The sequence below is a fragment of the Lepisosteus oculatus genome, chromosome 18, assembly GCF_040954835.1.
Source record: "Lepisosteus oculatus isolate fLepOcu1 chromosome 18, fLepOcu1.hap2, whole genome shotgun sequence".
Taxonomy (NCBI): Eukaryota; Metazoa; Chordata; class Actinopteri; order Semionotiformes; family Lepisosteidae; genus Lepisosteus; species Lepisosteus oculatus.
The window spans coordinates 9,377,355-9,395,043 of NC_090713.1; the positions used below are offsets into that span (position 1 = coordinate 9,377,355).

The 17,689-nt window shown below is 41.2% G+C and overlaps 1 protein-coding gene across 1 annotated transcript in view; it reads right to left on the reverse strand.

Moving 5' to 3' along the window:
* The window catches only part of LOC138223989 (growth arrest-specific protein 6-like), a 310,946-nt gene extending 298,955 nt beyond the window's left edge, over window positions 1-11,991 (reverse strand). The window contains exon 1 of the mRNA XM_069180177.1: window positions 11,885-11,991. Coding sequence (XP_069036278.1) covers window positions 11,885-11,933 — 49 coding nt within the window. The 5' untranslated portion in view covers window positions 11,934-11,991. The remainder of the gene's footprint in view (window positions 1-11,884) is intronic.
* Window positions 11,992-17,689: the final 5,698 nt, after the last annotated feature.

Here is a 17,689-nt window from a genome sequence, read left to right on the forward strand (position 1 = left end):
CTGAAACGCTGTAGGTTTAGAATCGAGACTGGGGAGAATAACGTCTTGTGAGAAAATCTGTTTACCTAACGATTAGATCCTGTAAATCCCTTGTAGCCTCCCTATGTCTGTCCCAGTCCAGTGGATAAAAATGTACTGTTAATGGAGTGTTGGTTTCTCTGTTAGGGGATACTGGAGCACTACTGTCCTGCTTGTTTCACTCCTCTGTTCAACAGTGTACTATAGAGCAATGTATATGGGAAGACGGCAGGAGGCCACAGGAGTATTGGGGCAGCAAGTTTTACTTGCTGAGTACCAGATTTTAATGGGTGGTCTACTTATCCCAGATCTATTGGGTTGGAATATTATGCATTACAAAGAATGACTATCCAGAACAGGGTATCACGTGGCTTCAACTGACTGTGATCACTCAGTATGTTGATGGTATTCTGAGTGCTTCCCCTGACGAGGAAACCCACAAGTCTGAGTTGCTTCAGCTTTAGAGTGTCTAATAGAAGCAGTTATGATAAGGCCCTTTTGTGTCTAGCATTGTGAAATTTTAACAGGGCCTGGGTGCAATGTTTTTACGGGGTGCACAACTCTTAACAGATCTGCTTAAGGGGGGAGTGCAGTACAATGACAAGATTGCCTTGGTTCCAGCAGCAAAAGCCGCCTGTAATAATTTGAAACAAGCTCTCTTACAGGTGCTGAAACTGGGGTTTCCTCAGAGGGATCAACCATTCTTTGTATGTAAGTGTGGAAAAAGGGTTCTGGGCAGCTGTGCTGACGCAGGAGCATGGAGGTAGGCACTATTATACCATTAGATGCTGTAGCCAAAAAGTGGGGGACTGTGAAAATTTAAGGAAATGTAATACTGTTTACTGATGGGTCCTCTCTGATGCATGAGGGAGAACAGAGAACAGGCTGAGCTGTTACAACAGAATTCAAGGTGCTAACAATTGGAAAAATGTCCCTCCACTGCCTCAGCGCAGCAAGCCAGTTAAGAGCACTGATGGGAGATTGTAAAAAGAAAGATGTTAAAGGGTTACTGTATATGTATATAATGTATGTATTTGTTGCATGTAGGCCACAATTCTGGATGGCTATGGAGAAATAGGATTCTCTCACAACGGCAGAGACTCCAGTTGAGAATACTGGGCTTGTCTCTGAACTGATTTGTAGTTTTACAGCTGCCGACAGAAGCAGCTTGAGTAAGGTGTAAATAACACAAAAAATAAAGAATTCCAGTAACTCAAGGTAATAACCATGCAGATGCAGATGCCAGACGAGCGGCACTGGGAAAGCGGGAGTCTGAGACCCCTGTGAAACCTCTATTGGGGAAAAGGGAGAATTCAGGTTGAGGCCTTTAATAGATGTTTAATAGTGGTTAGAACAAATGTGTAAAGAATGTGGGGTTGTATGATGATGGGATGTGGGCTGGCACATACCCAAGTGTATGACAAAGATGATCCCGTGGTACGGACTGTCCTGCCCCTTGGATACTGATCTAGGGGCATACTACACTGGGAAGGTGTGCCAGCCTCACTAGGGGTAAGTTGGAAGTCACATTGCCTCCATCACCCACAGTCTGAAACACCAACTAAGGAAATATCAACTGAAGGAATACCGTGGGTAGATGCTCTACCTGCAGTCCTGTGCGGTTTGTGGGCTGGAGCAAACGGAACTGTGAGACTGAGCCCATTTGAGATCATCACGGGCAGCCAAAGAAACTCCCTGGAGGCCAAGTTTGACTAACGCACTGATGAATTTACTAACTCTCTATTAAAGTGTTGTAGGTTTGTTAACTGAAGCGGTGCACAGGGCTCGTGAACAGGTGCCGGACGCTTGGGGACCTTCAGTAGAGGGGAGACACAACCGGATACCTGGCGAGTGGGTGTAGGTGAAGAAGAGATACCCTGCCAGACGTTGCAATCCTGCTGGGAGGGATCAAGTGCCACCAACTACTGACTGTGCCATCTGAGTGACAGGATGAGATCGCTGGATCCGCGCATCGCACTTTCACCGACCCACGGCACCAGAGACTGAGTGAACAGAAAGAAGGATGTTGTTACAGTTTCTGTGTCTGATGCTTCCTAAGACCAACAGTGTGCTTGTTAGGCCTGAGGAGCATTACTGGGAATATGGTATCAATACATTCCGGGTGTTGGCATATCTATTCAGCCGAAAAATTATAATCGGAGTTGGGTCAATATTACTGTTCCAAGATCCTGACGATAGATCTCCACGTGGCTGAGGTCTGCGTTTGGGTCCTGGGGTAGGACTTTATGTATTTGTAGGATTAGGATTGTTTTATGTGTATAATTGTAACTATCACTTGTACAAAACATGTATCACATCTTGCTATAACCGTGGAACGTACAACGTCATGGCAATACATACCTGTTCGCCAAGAAAGGAAAGATCTGCCCTGACATTGTATGTATAAAAATAGGCTACACTGACGTATGCCATATTTTATAAGGGGGGAATGAAGAAAGATGTGAAGACGGGGGTTTGAATTTAATCCTTTCTGTAGGGGGTTTAGGCTTCTAAGTCACAAGCTGGGGTTTATGGCAGGAAAGGGGGTTAACTGATAAGGATTGCAGATGCAAGCTAGGAACCCCCCTGGGTGTAATCTTAAACTGACCATTTGCCCAGAACATCGTAAACTGGCCAAATACCATGAACCCCCCTCTTTACCATCAGACCGAGTGACGTCAGAAACGGAGAAGAAAACACTATATAACCCAAAAGTTTGTACCAGTACGTTGAACAATACTTCGGTTTTGTTGTTTCTTGCGGGAAACAAGACTTCGGCTTTATTGTTCCTTGCATGCAATAAACTCATCTGTTTTACTTCATCTCGGGATCAAGAACCTTATTTCTTCTGTTACAACACAGCATTTTAGATTTACTCAGAATGTTGCTGTCAAATATAGTTTCTTACCTGGAGACCAAGGAAATGCTTAATTTTCTGAAGGTGAAGAAATAGTCCTGCTTGAGGTCTTGCTTGAAGGCATATTAACATTTTTAAGTGTAGTTTCTTATATACAGTATGTGCTGTATGTAACCATTTCTACTTTACGATGTACATGAAACACTTACCCACCAATCGAGTCCTCATATTTGTCTTTTGTGAAATCTTAATTTCCAATTTTTTCGTTCTCAATTGCAAGTTGCTAAGTGTATAAATTTTCTTCAGGGCAGAATCAAACCTGAGAGCGCTGTTGACTTCAGATGTTTCTTAAATTCAATACTGTATTATTGCAGGGGATGTGGTGCTGGTGGTTAGCTGGCTGTGTTTCTGTTTCCTCCCTTTGTGTGTGCTGGCAGTGTGGTGACACTGAAGTGAAATGTGTTTATGAGCAGAGGAAGATTAACAGAAAACAAAACAGGAAGCAGATTGATGGTGTTTGTACTGATTTTCTTTTCATTTACCTCTTACGTTTTAATCATTTTTAGATAAAAAATGAAAATGAGAAACTCAGAAGAACTATTTCATAATTTTCTAATATGAAATAATTCCCCTCTGGGAATATTAGTAAGTGGTAGCGATTAAAACTGTCTAAAACATTTAGATGGATGTTCATGTATTGTCAGAAAGCATATCAACAGTATCTATAAATATCAGCTTTTGTTAATGTTTATCTATGAGTAACAATAAACCCTTCATACTGTATATGTGCTTTTAAATCCACTGATAATGATGGATGTCTAAATCTCTTTTTTTGCCAAATATCAAACTGACATAATCATCCTCCCTCCATACAGTACCTGACTCTGTTGAAATCAATGAACGGGGGGGTTGAGGGAATCATGTTATTCCGGAGGCGAGGAAAGCTGAAGTTGCTTAAAAACTGGCTTATACCTGTGACAGAAGAAACCACGTCAGGTTGCTGACTGGAGCTGGTTTAAGAGAAAACAGCTGGTGGACGTCTCATTGGAGACATATTGGTAGTTCCATGGGATTTTATCTTGTGCTGTTCTGTCAGTGGCCTTGGTAAATGAATTGTATAATATGTACTTGATAGAAGGTCAGACTGAAATAAATGGGATCTGAAATATAATTCTGTGGTCTATGGATGCACTGCTGATTCAGGGAGATGGAAAGTTAGTAAGGGGCCTAGCACCCCTTTTACTTGCTTGGTGGCATAGTTGTACAAAAGAATAGGTCTTGTTTTTAGGGGTCACCTATCCATGACATTACGTTGCAAATAATTTATCAAAAGCAAGTTGCACACTATTGTAGAACCACAATTAGATACCAGCTGGCCTGGTGGCTTGTGGGGTTTAACTGCTTGAGTGAGGAGAAGGGTCGTAGCACCTTTATGATTGGTAGGTAGTGTAATATGCAACAGGACCCATCATTCTCTTGTGACATTCACAGGGTTTATTGGTTAGTCAGTTTGTGACCATGAATGATACAGTTCAATAATATTGAACAGAGGAACCGTATTCACAATGCCAGCATTATTTTCTCCACTGATGTATCTCTACCAGATGAGTTGAATTCCCTTTACTCCCACTTGGAGGCTCTGAGCACCGAGTCCAATATCAAGTTTCCGAGTGAACCAAGGGAAACTTTGTGTTACAGCTCTCTAAACATGAGTGTGTAGAGCCTTTAAGAGAACAGTTTAAGAAAACTCATAGAGCAGCCATACTGGATTGTGTCTCCCCTCAAGTCCTTAATACTGTACCTGTACAGGTCAGTTATCTCCTGTACAGACATTTCTAACTGCTCTCTCCCTGTCAGTGGTACAGGAGCGCTTCAAGAACACCGCAATTGTGCCACTGCCCAAGAAGACCAAGATACCTTGTTTGAATGATTACTGCCCAGTGGCACTTTCTTCAATGATCATAAAGTGCCCAGAAGGAATTGTATTGTCCAATAAATAGTAAATTGCACTATCCCAGATTCCCTTGAACCACTTGTTGATGCCATATCTCTAGCACCTATGTTACAATGCTGTTTATAGATTACAGCTCAGTCTTTAACACAATTGCTCCCAAAAAACAGCTCCCAGAACTCAGGTATCTGGGCTGATTCAACTCTATCTGCAACTAGATATTGGATTTCCTGACGGAAAGACCTCAGATGTTGAAAATTGGCAGCAATATCTCCTCTATAGTCCTAAACACTGGAGCTCCTCAAGGCTGTTCTCTCAGTCCTAGGCTGTACTCCTTGTTCACCTGCAAGTGTACAGCCATTTACAGCAGCAACCACATCATTAAGTTTGCAGATGACACCACAATTATCAGGCTGATCAGCATTAACGATGAGGCCGTATACAGGAGTGAGGTGGAGCATCTTACAAGAGTAAAACAAAAGAGCTAACACTGGACCTTTGGAGACACAGGCTGCACACTCACAGCCCACTCAGTACTGATGGAATGAAAGTGGAAACAGTCACCAGCTTTAGCTTTTTGTGAATTCACATTTCCAATTACCTAACCTGGACTGTGAACACAGACTCTATCTTGAAGAGGGCTCAGCAGCGCCTCTATTTTTTTGAGGTGCCTCAAACGATAAAGAATGTCAGTACCTGTGTTGGTGAACTTCTACTGCTGCACCGAGAGCATCCACACCAACAGGATCACTGTGTGGTATGCAAACACCTCTTCTCGAGAGAGAAAGGCACTGCAGAGAATGGTGAATGTGGCCCAGAAAATCATCGGCCATGGTCTCAAATGCAACATGCAACATATTTATTGTTCTCTTATTTTGTTTGTGGTGTACAGTCTTCTACATTTTGTGGTGTTTTCTGTTGTAGAGTTGTTTCATATACTGTGCATGCACCAAGAGATAAGTGCAAATAAAAATTCCAATGTATATGTACTGTACATATAGCATACAGATGCAACCATTCAAAACAAGTGAGGTATGCTGTGGTAAACCATGGTGGGCGTGTCGCATGACAACGCGTCATAACACGTCATATCGCAGTTCTGATAATAGTATCTGGAATCACCTTGTAAAACCGTCAGGTGGAGCTAATAAAGCTTAACCTCTCATATACAGCATTTGAGCTGTCGCCAGAAAATGCCTGGTTTCAAATCCCGGTCACTGCTGAAGGACAATATTTTTCCAATTAAGAATTTCTTTAAAAGTTCTTTATATTCTATATATATATGTATAGAAGTATTCTTTAGACTTTTAATAATTTTAAACTGTGAATTGCAGCATGTTAATCATTAAACATTAAAAAGTAAAACCGTAATTATTACTGATAATAAATATTATTGATACTATATTGAATTTGTTGGTATTTCTACATATCAGAAAACATTCAAAGATAAGTGAGTTAAGTGATTACCAATTTTCATTAATACTTGCACTTGTTATTGCAGTAAAAGAAAGTCATACTTTTCAGTATTTAATTATTAGAGAATATAATATGGAATCATGTAGCTAAAGAAATTAATTACAACATTAATTTAAGGATCTAAATACAGTATGTCTCCCAAGGCGCTTCCCCGTCGTAGCAACCAGGTTGTACCTGCACCGGTGGGGGTGGGCACAGCTGGCCGGCTCCATCAGAGAGGACGTCTCCTTTCTGGGGCATCTGCTCTAGTTCCACCAGCAGCACCACTACTGGGTAACCCTTGTAAGGGCTGTGGCCACCTGTTACACCCAGGAGTTGCTCAGGCTTTGGGTGTTCACTGCCCCAAGGTTTGGTCTCTTTCTGGGTCAGCTAGCATCTACCACAGATTGTCCATCCTGCCTGCTTCTGCCATAAATACAGCATTTTTGAGTTCACACAGGACAAAGAGCATATGGAGACATGGTAGGAAAAACAAGCAACCACTTTTATTCTTTCTTCAACAACACACCAAACACAAGATTTACACACACATAAGGGAACAGGTACACAGGTTAAGGGTGGTAACTCGTTAACAGAAGACTACACACTTACAAAGCTACACAGAACACTTAAACTAATATAACACTATTTACATAAGCAGGGTCAGCTGCTGGTCATTGTGCTGACCCTCAGACTCCCCCTGGCTACAACTCCCAGCTTGCTTCGCGGTACCCTGAGTGCCTAGGTGCACTTCCTCTTCACCACCGGGCGAGGGCGCTACAATACTTTCCCGTCTGCTCAGCCTTACTGATATCACCTCCTTTGTTACCATTGTTGAGTACACTTACTTCTTACTGAATTACATATTTCTTTCTACAAGTCCTTTCTGCAAAGGTTTAAATGCAGTAATTTGCAAGTTATGATTTGCAATAATTTTAAAGTAACTGAGATCCTATTTACTGTTTCCTGAAGCCCCTTTCCAAGATCTTGCCATAAAGCTGTCTTTGGGAAACTGACAGGTTTGCATTTAGTAATTAAATATGGTATAAAACTGTGTAAATCATTTATAAACACTGAAGTAAAGCCAGCTGGCCTTTTTATAATAATAATAATTGCTTACACTTATATAAGTTTTTCTGGACACTAATGGGGACTCCCCTCCACCACCACCAATGTGCAGCATTCACCTGGATGATGTGACGGCAGCCATAGTGTGCCAGAACGCTCACACATCAGCTCTCAGTGGGGAGGAGAGCAGAGTAATTAAGCCAATTCATAGATGGGGATTATTAGGAGGCCGTGATTGATAAGAGCCAATGGGAAATTTGGCCAGGACGCTGGGGTTACACGCCTTTTATTTTGGCTTCAGTGATAGAGGGATAGATGTTGCTTCCTTTTTAATAATTGTAACTTGAATTTGTTCTGTAAGAATACCATATGCCTTTCTTCACATAGGTAATAGGTTAACCTATTAATTATTAATTAATATAATCATTAATAATTAATGATTAGCAGTGGAAAGCAACCTCTGTCCAGCTCTCATTGACCGTACAAGTCTGTGAGCTCCTGTACTCCTAGACTCCTCTCTCCACAACCCTGGAACCTTCAGCTTTCACAACCTTCTCAGTTTCCATCTGGGGCTGCTGCTAGAACTGGCCCCTTCAGGGGTGATCTTTCATGGGATCAGGAGTCTCCCCACAAGACTCTGTTTCTCACTGACAAACCTGACAGTGAGGGTCTAACACAAACCGCCAGACTCTGCTACTTACTGTCTGCTTGACAGAGAGAGCCTCACCCTAACCTAGACAGACCACTTCTGTCTGTTTTCTGATCCTTAATATGAGAAATTGGGCTGCCCATGGGTATCCCTGCTTCCTCCATAATCTTGTGTGTCAATTAATGCTCTTCTCTGTGAATCTGGGAACATCTGGAGTGTCTCCACACTGCTCTCTGGTGGCCAAACCATGAAGAAGCCATGGCATCTTCACTTGGGTTTTCACTAAAGAAGAAGCAGACAACCTGCCTCAAAGTATTTCAACTGCTCTTCAGGTACAGGAGAGACTCAAAAATAAATCAAACTCCGGGCCTTGATGGCATCTCACCAACATTACCCAGAGAAATAAGAGGTGTTCTTCAGAAGACACTGACAGAGCTCTTCCAGCAGCAGCTCAACACTGGGGCTGTACCCAGGATTGCTAATGCAGCGCCCATCCACAAGGGTGACAATACTGACCCAATTACAGACCAGATCACATTACTTCTATAACATGTGAGCTTATAGAAACAATTCATAGAACTAATCACCTATATGGAAATAATATTCTAGTCACAATGGATTTAGAAAAGGTAGGTCTTTCTTAGCAACCTAATAGATCAAGCTTACATGTGACATACACTGAGCGTATGATATGATGTATTAACATTTTTGAAGTTCCTCATAAAAGATGAATTCTCAATTTACAGACAGAAGGCACTCAGTTAAATGTGTGGTTATGGACTGAACTGGTTTAAACAACATGAAACAAAGGGTGCAGACAGTAAGGGAATATTGAAATTGGGGTGATACACAGTAATTAAATGAGTCAAGGGGAACTACTGTATATTAGGACCTGCTCCCTAATTTATATCAAGAATTTGGATTCTTGTATATAAAGTAAATGAGTCAATTTTACAAAAATATTAGAAAGCTTTGTGAATATTTTTGAAGCAGAAATTTTCATTTAAAAAGATTTGGATAAACCTCAAGATAAGGTGTTTTTATGCAAGTATAGTAGTGTAGAAAAGGAATTTAGTCTTAGGTTCGTTGTGAGAAAGACACAGTGAGTTTATTATGTACTGTATGCATACAGGAATGACACAGCCATAGAGTATCCACAGCCACAGAGTAGCGGTGAAATTCAAAACATGAGTTGAGGTATCCCTGTTTAAATAGAAGAGTAAGCACAGAAGATGAAAGAGATTCCCGATAAATAGCACCATCACCCTTCCCCTAAGGGGGTGATTGACATCACTCATGATTGACATATTTGTACATCAAACAAGAACACAGGCAGCTTGTTTATGACCCGGATATCCATCCTCTACCAGCCCTGGAGCATCTTGTTATTGTTTATGATTGGCATCTGCTGGATCACTGCCAAATAGTGTATTACAACACCTGCTATTTCTCAAGCAGCCCAGGCAACAGTTAAGGGCCCGAAGAAGCTCTTAACCCTTTCCTTCAGTCATGAAAAAATAAAGTCTAAACATAAAATAGGAAACACTGAGCTGGAAGAGACTACTTACTCAATGAAAAAGATTCAAGTGTTGTGAGGAAGCAATAAATAAGGCAAACACAACTTTAGGCTATACAGTATACTCACAATGTAGTATTCTAATCAATGGATGTTCTGTTAAAATTGTATGAAGCACTAGTTAGGCCTTATTTAGAATATTGCATACAGTTCAGGTCATCGTGTACCAATAAAGATATTGCTGCTCTTGAATCAGTACAGAGAAGAGAAGCCAGATGCAGCACTATGAGGGAACATTATACAGGTTCTCAAAACCTTCAAAGACATTGAGGAGGTCAACACAGCAGACAAACCAGGGGACACAAGAGGGAATATGTGGAAGTGCATTTCAATCCAGGAACAGAAGGCATGTCTTTGTACAGAAGATTGTGGGAAAATGGAACAAGCTTTCTGGCCATGAGGACTCCCCTCCAGTAGTCATTACCATGATGTTACAGTTACCAGACTGCGCCAGTTCGCTCCCCGCACAGCAGCTCTCAGTGGGGAGGAGAGCAGACTGATGAAGCCAGTTCATAGATGGGGATTATGAGGAGGACATGATTTGTGAAAGTCGGGGGGAAATTTGGTCAGGACACAGAAACACCCTGGGATTTTTAAAAACCACAGAGAGTCAGGAACATGTCTCATCTGAAAGATGGTGCCTTTTTTACAGAATATTGTTCTCCTAGGTATACTGTGGCATTAGGACCTGCATAGATTGCAGGGTGAGTGCTCCCTACTGTTCAGAAAGGTACTGTAAACTGTACTTTGTAAAGTTCTGTTTTCTATTTCCGCAGTCCAAATTTCTGGGTGCCCCTAGTGAGATGACTTATAAGTTTGGGTAATTTTTAATATATATTTGTTGTGAGGGAATGTACATTCTTGACTGGATCATACAGCTGGAGTGCACCTGGGTGGATTATAATGAACAAGAGGCATAGGCAGGGATAATTAGCTGATAATTAGAGCAGGTGGAAGAGAGCAGGAGTGTCTCTTTGAGAAAAAGACCAGTGGAAGTTATATTTAAGCAGTAGTTATTGTTTGGATGTTTTGAGGTTTGTAACTAGTCCTGCCTCATTTCTCTTTAGGAAAATTATTGTTTAAAATGTAGTTGCTGTATGCCTTTTGTTTTAATTGTTTTTTATATCAAAAAGAATTTCACTGGCCCATTGAAAGTAGGAAGACTGACTATGGGTGTAGCTTTGAAATAGACACTTCATTAATTGGCGATTGGTATAATGATTATAATGATTCCTTCAGGAGATTTTGTTTGTAACATATTTAAATGATTAAAATATTAGGATGTTTCAGACTAAAATTTTTCTGGTGCTGAGAAAGCAAACTAACCACTAAACAGTTTTTAAATCACTAGCTAGGAGGAGACAAATGCCAACAATGGGAGATCTGAGTTCAACATTGTGGGAAATGAACCCTGTTTCACGGACAAAATCAGAGTGCTGTTACACAGGAGAGAGTAATGACCTGTTCTGTCTCCCTCTTGTGGTCAATACTTATAACTGCACTCTATCTTTCTGTTTGATTTTATTGATTTTGTTATATTTATTATCTATAATGTTAATTAACATTATTTTATTTGTAATTTTCACTTTCATAGCCTATTAAGCTTAACATCTAAATACATCTAAACATTATTTCTGTGTATTTATTACACAACATTTATAAATGATGTACAAACCCAGCTCTGTTCAGTGTGATTGTAGCTGCTCTGCAGCTGTTCTCAGCCTCAGTCCTCTGCGGTTCCTGTTGATGAGCCAGAGAAGCTCCTGCAGAGCTGAGGGAGGTTTTTGTACAGACGTGTATCACTGTGTGAATGGAGTGCTGTAGCCCTGCTGACAGTAATATTCTCCTGCATCTTCAGCCTGGACTCCAGTGATGGTTAGTTTGTACTGTGACCCAGACCCACTACCAGTGAATCGATCAGGAACCCCAGACTGACGGTTTGTTGCAGCATAAACCAGGAGCTGTGGAGCCTGACCAGGTTTCTGAAGGTACCAGTGCAGGTTGTTGCTAATAGACTGACTGGCTGTACAGCTGATAGAGACAGAGCTTCCTGGGAGAACAGACTGAGCTGGAGACTGAGTCAGAACAATCTGACCACTGGACACTGGAAGTGAAATAGTAACAAGAAGTATTAATACATGCTTTTTATGTTCGTATATATACACATTTGTTACATTTCTATTGAAGTTCTTTAAATTGTAGATTTATTCTAAATTTATTCTACGTTCTTTCACACTTTGGTTAATATTGTGAAATTAAAGTTAGTAAAATAAAAAAAATAGAATTAGAACTATTTTTTTTAATCCTCACCTTGAGCAAAGAGCCCCAGTGTCCCCAGCAGTAGAATCAGTGGCATCATTGTCCTGTGTGTCAGTGACTCTGAAAGGGCTGAACAGTGACTGATCCACACTGTGAGTCTTAAAGTGTTTGGAGCAGTGAGGCGGCACAGGTATGCAAAGCTCCTTCCTGTATACAAATCCTGTCACAGACAGTTAGAAAAGCTGATCTGGGAGAACAGGTGCAATCTCCAAGGGTTGGGCCTGTTGTTGTGTGTATATAATATGTAGTGCATGTAGTGTACCGCTAGATCAGTACTCTGACTTTAGAGCTATTACATCCTGGCTCCCATTAGTTTGCTATTGCTCTTCTGCCCAAGACAATCAGACACCCTCAGCATCATTCAATGATGGACCTGATAACATCCTAATCAATCCTCAGCTGTGATTTTGTACCTTAACAGTAAGCACCCAGCTCATTTCATTGGTAAACTCACTGGCTCCTCTCCTCTCTCCAACTAACTTGGCAATTCTGACTTTACCCACCAGGTGACTGGAAGAAGTCCAAATCAGGGCTTACCTTTTTTCCAACATGCCAGACCCAGAGAGTGAGTCGGTGAAGAACTGAATTCTGCCCGAGATATTCTTACTGCAACAAACTAAATCTTCTATTTCATGAACCAATTGTTAATTTTGACTGATCATTGAAACTGTGAAAGTTGGACTCTTTGTCAGCATTCTGAATATCTTAACATGTTCAGTTAAGGGCTGTAGCTGGGACAAACCAAATTTATCCCACCTGCCTTCCTTGTGGCTGTACCCAAACAGACAACTGTGACCAGAATGTTTTAAGTGGGGTATTTAAGGCAGGCCTATCTGTAATTAAAATCAAGCTTTTTCTCTAAACATTCTGAAAGCACTGATCCAGCGGAGACTCGTTGACAATTGTCATCTAGACTACTAGATCAGTACTCTGACGTTAGACCTCTACCACATTTAGGCTATGCATATATTGTACACCTTTTAAAAACAATTAATTATTCTCTAAACATTCTGAATGCACTGATCCAGCAGAGACTTACCTTCCCCTGGAGGTCCTCTTGCCAGCATCTGGGGATCCCAGTCCTCCGCTGGCCTTGCTAAAGAACCTGCTATTCCTCTGTTTATTCCCGGCAAACTCTCCCCAGTGACCCTGCTGTCTACTTTCCACACAGCTCCTCTCATGCTGGTCTCCCCACCTTTTCCACAGACAGGTCCCTGTCTTCAGACTGCAATGATAATAATGATAATATTGCTTTATTAGCCCTATACAATTTCTTGCATTAGGAATTCTTTCTTTCACATACCTCAGACACAGACATACAGAGAGGGAGAGTAGCTTGGGGTCAGAGCACAGGGTCAGCCATTGTACAGAGCCCCTGGAGCAGTTGGGGTTAAGGGCCTTGCTCAGGGGCCCAACGGAGTAGGATTCCTCTGCCAGCTGCAAGATTTGAACAGGCAACCTTCCAGTCACAGACACAGATCCTTAGCCACACTCCGCAAAAAGAGCATAGGCAAGGGATCTCATCATGTCCCCATCACTATACTGGGGCATTAGGACCCATATAGACCAGAGCATGAGCACCCTCTGCTGGCCCCACTAACACCTCTTCCAGCAGCAACCTTGCTTTTTCCCAGGAGGTCTCCTATCCAGGTACTGACCAGGCTCACACCTGCTGAGCTTCAATGGGTTGCCAGTTGTGAGTTGAAGAGTGATATGGTGTTGGCAGCCTTCACTCGCTCTGAGCCCAGTTAGCCCCCACATCACTCGCTCTCTGCTTCCTGCTCGCTGTCTCACCTCCATCTCATCTCTCTGATCTCCCAAGATCCCTGCAGTCCTGCGCTTGGGGCTCAACCTGTCATTTCACTGCAGGGCTTAATAGCAGCTGCAGCCTAACATACATGTACAACTTATTGATACAACACCAGAACATGCATAATAAACATGCATAAATATAAAGGCTGTTGTCAACCTTGTAGGTTATATCATTATCAAACAGTTAAATCACATTTATTCTCTCATACAAGTAAATATTATTTCACTATTTTGAACTATCAAACGTGTGTCAATAAAATGTTCGGCATACTAACATTTTTTTGTGTATCTGAACTTCCCAAAGATCTTATGATGGGAAGGCTATCTATTTTGTAGGACTTTGGAAAGATGTAATATTGTAGTTGGGAATCTTCCAGGATGTTCCACTTGTTATTTAAGAAGCAGACCAGAAGCTTGGGGACCACATCTCAGGTGGGTTTTAATAGGGCTTTAGGGATATGACTGCCAATTGTGTGGTGATCCATAGGACTATTACTATATGATGACTGGCAAATGTTGTGGAGTGCTGTGTCTTTTTTCCTTTAGTTCCTTCTCTTTAGTGTTCTGTCTATTCCAGGTGTGGACCAGACTGCACACATCCATTCTGACTGTGTGGTAATTGATGAGCATCCAGGCATTTAGACACACTGTATGATTCTATATGTGAAGAAACTTCTGCTGTGCCAATTGCACTAATAGAGATAGCTTTTAAAATCATTTTCAATCAGAGCAATCCAATTGTTAATTATGATATCATTGATGCATTTTCAAATTCATACTATACTATATCATACTATGTTAATCATCATATTCCATTGGAATATCCCTTACTGCCAAACTTTTATTAACTTTTTATTTCTGTATTTTGCTTGTGCAAAATGTGCAAAATGTTCTCCCCGTGTTCATATGGGTTTCCCACCAGGTGCTCTGGTCTCCTCTCACAGTCCAAATACATTGTTAGAATAACTGGCTGCTGGAAAAATTGACCCCAGTGTGAGTGTTTGTGTGTCTTTTTGTGTCTATCTGCCTAGCAACTGACTGGCTTCTCTTCCAGAGTGTATCCTGCCTTGCAGGTTTTGCAAGTAACACAAGTCACGTGGTTTTACAGAGGGTTCTCAATTTACATGAAGGTTGCGTTCTGGAAATCCCTACGTATTGTAAATTTAGCGTATTTTAAACAAATTTTTCCTATTTAAAATAATGGTAAATGCTATAGTTGCGTTCTTCACGCGGAAGTTTGATTCTGCTTACACACTATAGATGCGAATGATGGGACCTTGCATACACTAAATACCTTCAATACATCAACTTGTACCATGTATAAAATAAAAACACAGTTTACACAGACATGTATACAGTACATGAACATACATAAAATACCTAAAATATAAGTAAGCATCAGTCATGTTTACTGTAAATGGAATTCGAGAGAGAGTGAGAGAAAATGTGAGAGAGAAACACATTTTCAACAATAGCATCACTGTGTAGCAACATTCCCAATGCACCAATGAGACACTTGCATCGGGCGGCCAACGGCGTAACTACAGTATGCAGCGCTCGTTATTTTGACTTGCACTACATAATTCAAACAAAAATATACTGAAGGGAATGGTTTAAAAACACATATTTCAAACTCGCGTAAGACGTGAACCCACTGTACTGTATATTGTATTTTGTATGTATGTGTAACTTATGAATTTTCTTTTTTTCTTCTATCTTTTTTGTATCTCTGTTATTTCAAGCACACCACAAAAATGAGAAATAATATAATCACAGTTATTTTAATAGTATGACTGAATTAAATGATCTTTTGTAAAAGCAAAATAAACTTTTAAGTGCACCTGCAGTAGGTCCCAGCTGCAGCAGTACAGTCGCTGTGCAGTCCTGCTGAAGGAGGTTTTTGTATGACTGTGAAACACTGTGTGGACAGATCTTTACTGTTGATGTAGTGGTTACTCTGACAGTAATAATCTGCTGCATCTTCAGCTTGGACTCCTGTGATGGTCAGAGTGAAGTCAGTCCCAGATCCACTGCCACTGAAACGCTCTGGGATCCCAGTCTCACGGTTAGTTGCTGCATAGATCAGGAGTTTAGGGGCTTCTCCAGCTTTCTGTTGGTACCAGGCTAGGCGGTTATTACCATACACTGCAGGACTGGTCTTACAGTTCACAGTGACTGTCTGTCCAGAGAGAACAGATTTCACTGCTGGAGTCTGAGTCACAGTAACCTGTCCACTGGATTCTGAAAACAAGAGAAAACAGTCATATACATTTTTTAAGCTATTTCACTTTGTGTCTGTAAATCTTGTTTATGTAACATGCTAAAAGCTATTAACAACACGAAAAAAATAAAAAAAGCTAGGACTAAGTCAGCACCTAGCCAAGTATTAAATTATACCCTGAGCAGAGATGAGGAGTGTCCAGATGAAGATGGTGATGAAAGTCATTGTTGCTGTGGGTTCTGTTGCCATGAAGGGCAGCTCTCAGTCATGAAGTGTTCAACTCACAGGGCTATAAACACTCCCAGAGCACTGAAGCATGTGCTGTCAATGCAAAGTGTCTCTTCTATGCAAATTATCTTCCTGGGTTCGGCAGCACTTTTAGCCAGTCAGTGCTGGAAACACAAGCTTGGTGTTGTGTGTTGTGACAGAGCAAGATGAGCAATTTATCATGAACACTCCCAGGACAGCAGGACTGGACAGAGAGCAGCTTTGTAAGGAGCAGAGGATGAGACACAAGCAGCTGAACCCTTATTGTACTCGGCACAGTTGGAATGGAGTGGAGTGTGGAGAGTCTGTTTAAAGCACCACTTGGCTCTGTGTATTCAGACACAGGAGGACTGAAAGATTAAAGTTCAGACTGTAAATTGCTGTTATAAGTCATCAGTTAACTTCTTCTTAATGTACAGTGACACAGGTGATTAAGTCCCTCCTAAATTAGAGCACTTTTTGTATAGGGATGGAGAGCGAGTGTTTGAGCAGGACATCTCTGACTTCAGGGAAATAATCTGGGGGAGTGTGCCCTCTGGTGGCAGCAAAGTGATTTTTATTTTCTAAAAAATAAATTTACTAAAACCTCCATCCTACAAATTGTCTTTTCACCTTAAAATGGAACCTGAAATACCATTCCTATGTGTTTCATAGCTTATGCTTGTGGAAACCGCTCAGATAAAATGGTCAAAGACGGTACAAATAGCTCAGAGACACAAGGAAGACGAGGAGGCTAGTAGGCTCATCTTGCTTTCTCAATTCTACTTAGCTAACTGGTAGGCTGTGTGTTGAAATCCTTGTTAGTCCACTGCTGTTGTGCCCTTTTAGAATGCATTTCACCCAGTTTGCTCCAGCTAAGCGATTGGTTGAATCAGTGGTCATTTTTGATGATCCAAATTGCTCATCCTGCATCTTGAATAGAATCGTCTTTAACACCACAGCTGTGACAGCATTTTGTTCCAGACAACTGGGTGTAAACAGTTGTCTCCTGTTCTTGAGGCAATTAAATTTCAACTCCTATTGGTTGTCCCAAATCCAGCCTGGATCCAAGTGTAGATCTTGATCTAGGATATTTAAAAAATTAAGACTGAAATAATTTTTCACAATTTTGAATTTTCAATCAGAGCGGATACCCCTCCTGTATTCGCTGTTTTCAATCCAAATGATTTGTGTAGTGCATTAGGCGCCATTCAACATGTTTTGGCCACAATATTTCACCAGAAGCTAATTTACTGTCACACAGAATAAGAAGATGGTGTCCTTGAAGAATGACATGGCTGCCTAAAAGGTGGTGAACCCCTGCAGAAAGAACTAGAGAAAGCAAAACCTGCTTTGTAGCAGTTTTATAAACATACTTAATGTACACTGAATGTACATTTTTAAGCCAATACATTTTTTCCATCTCCAGAACTCACTGGCCTTGTGCAAACCCTGAAAAGCATCTAAGACCCAAACATCCCATTGTAGCTCCAGTTGTGTTTTGTGTTTTTAAGGAT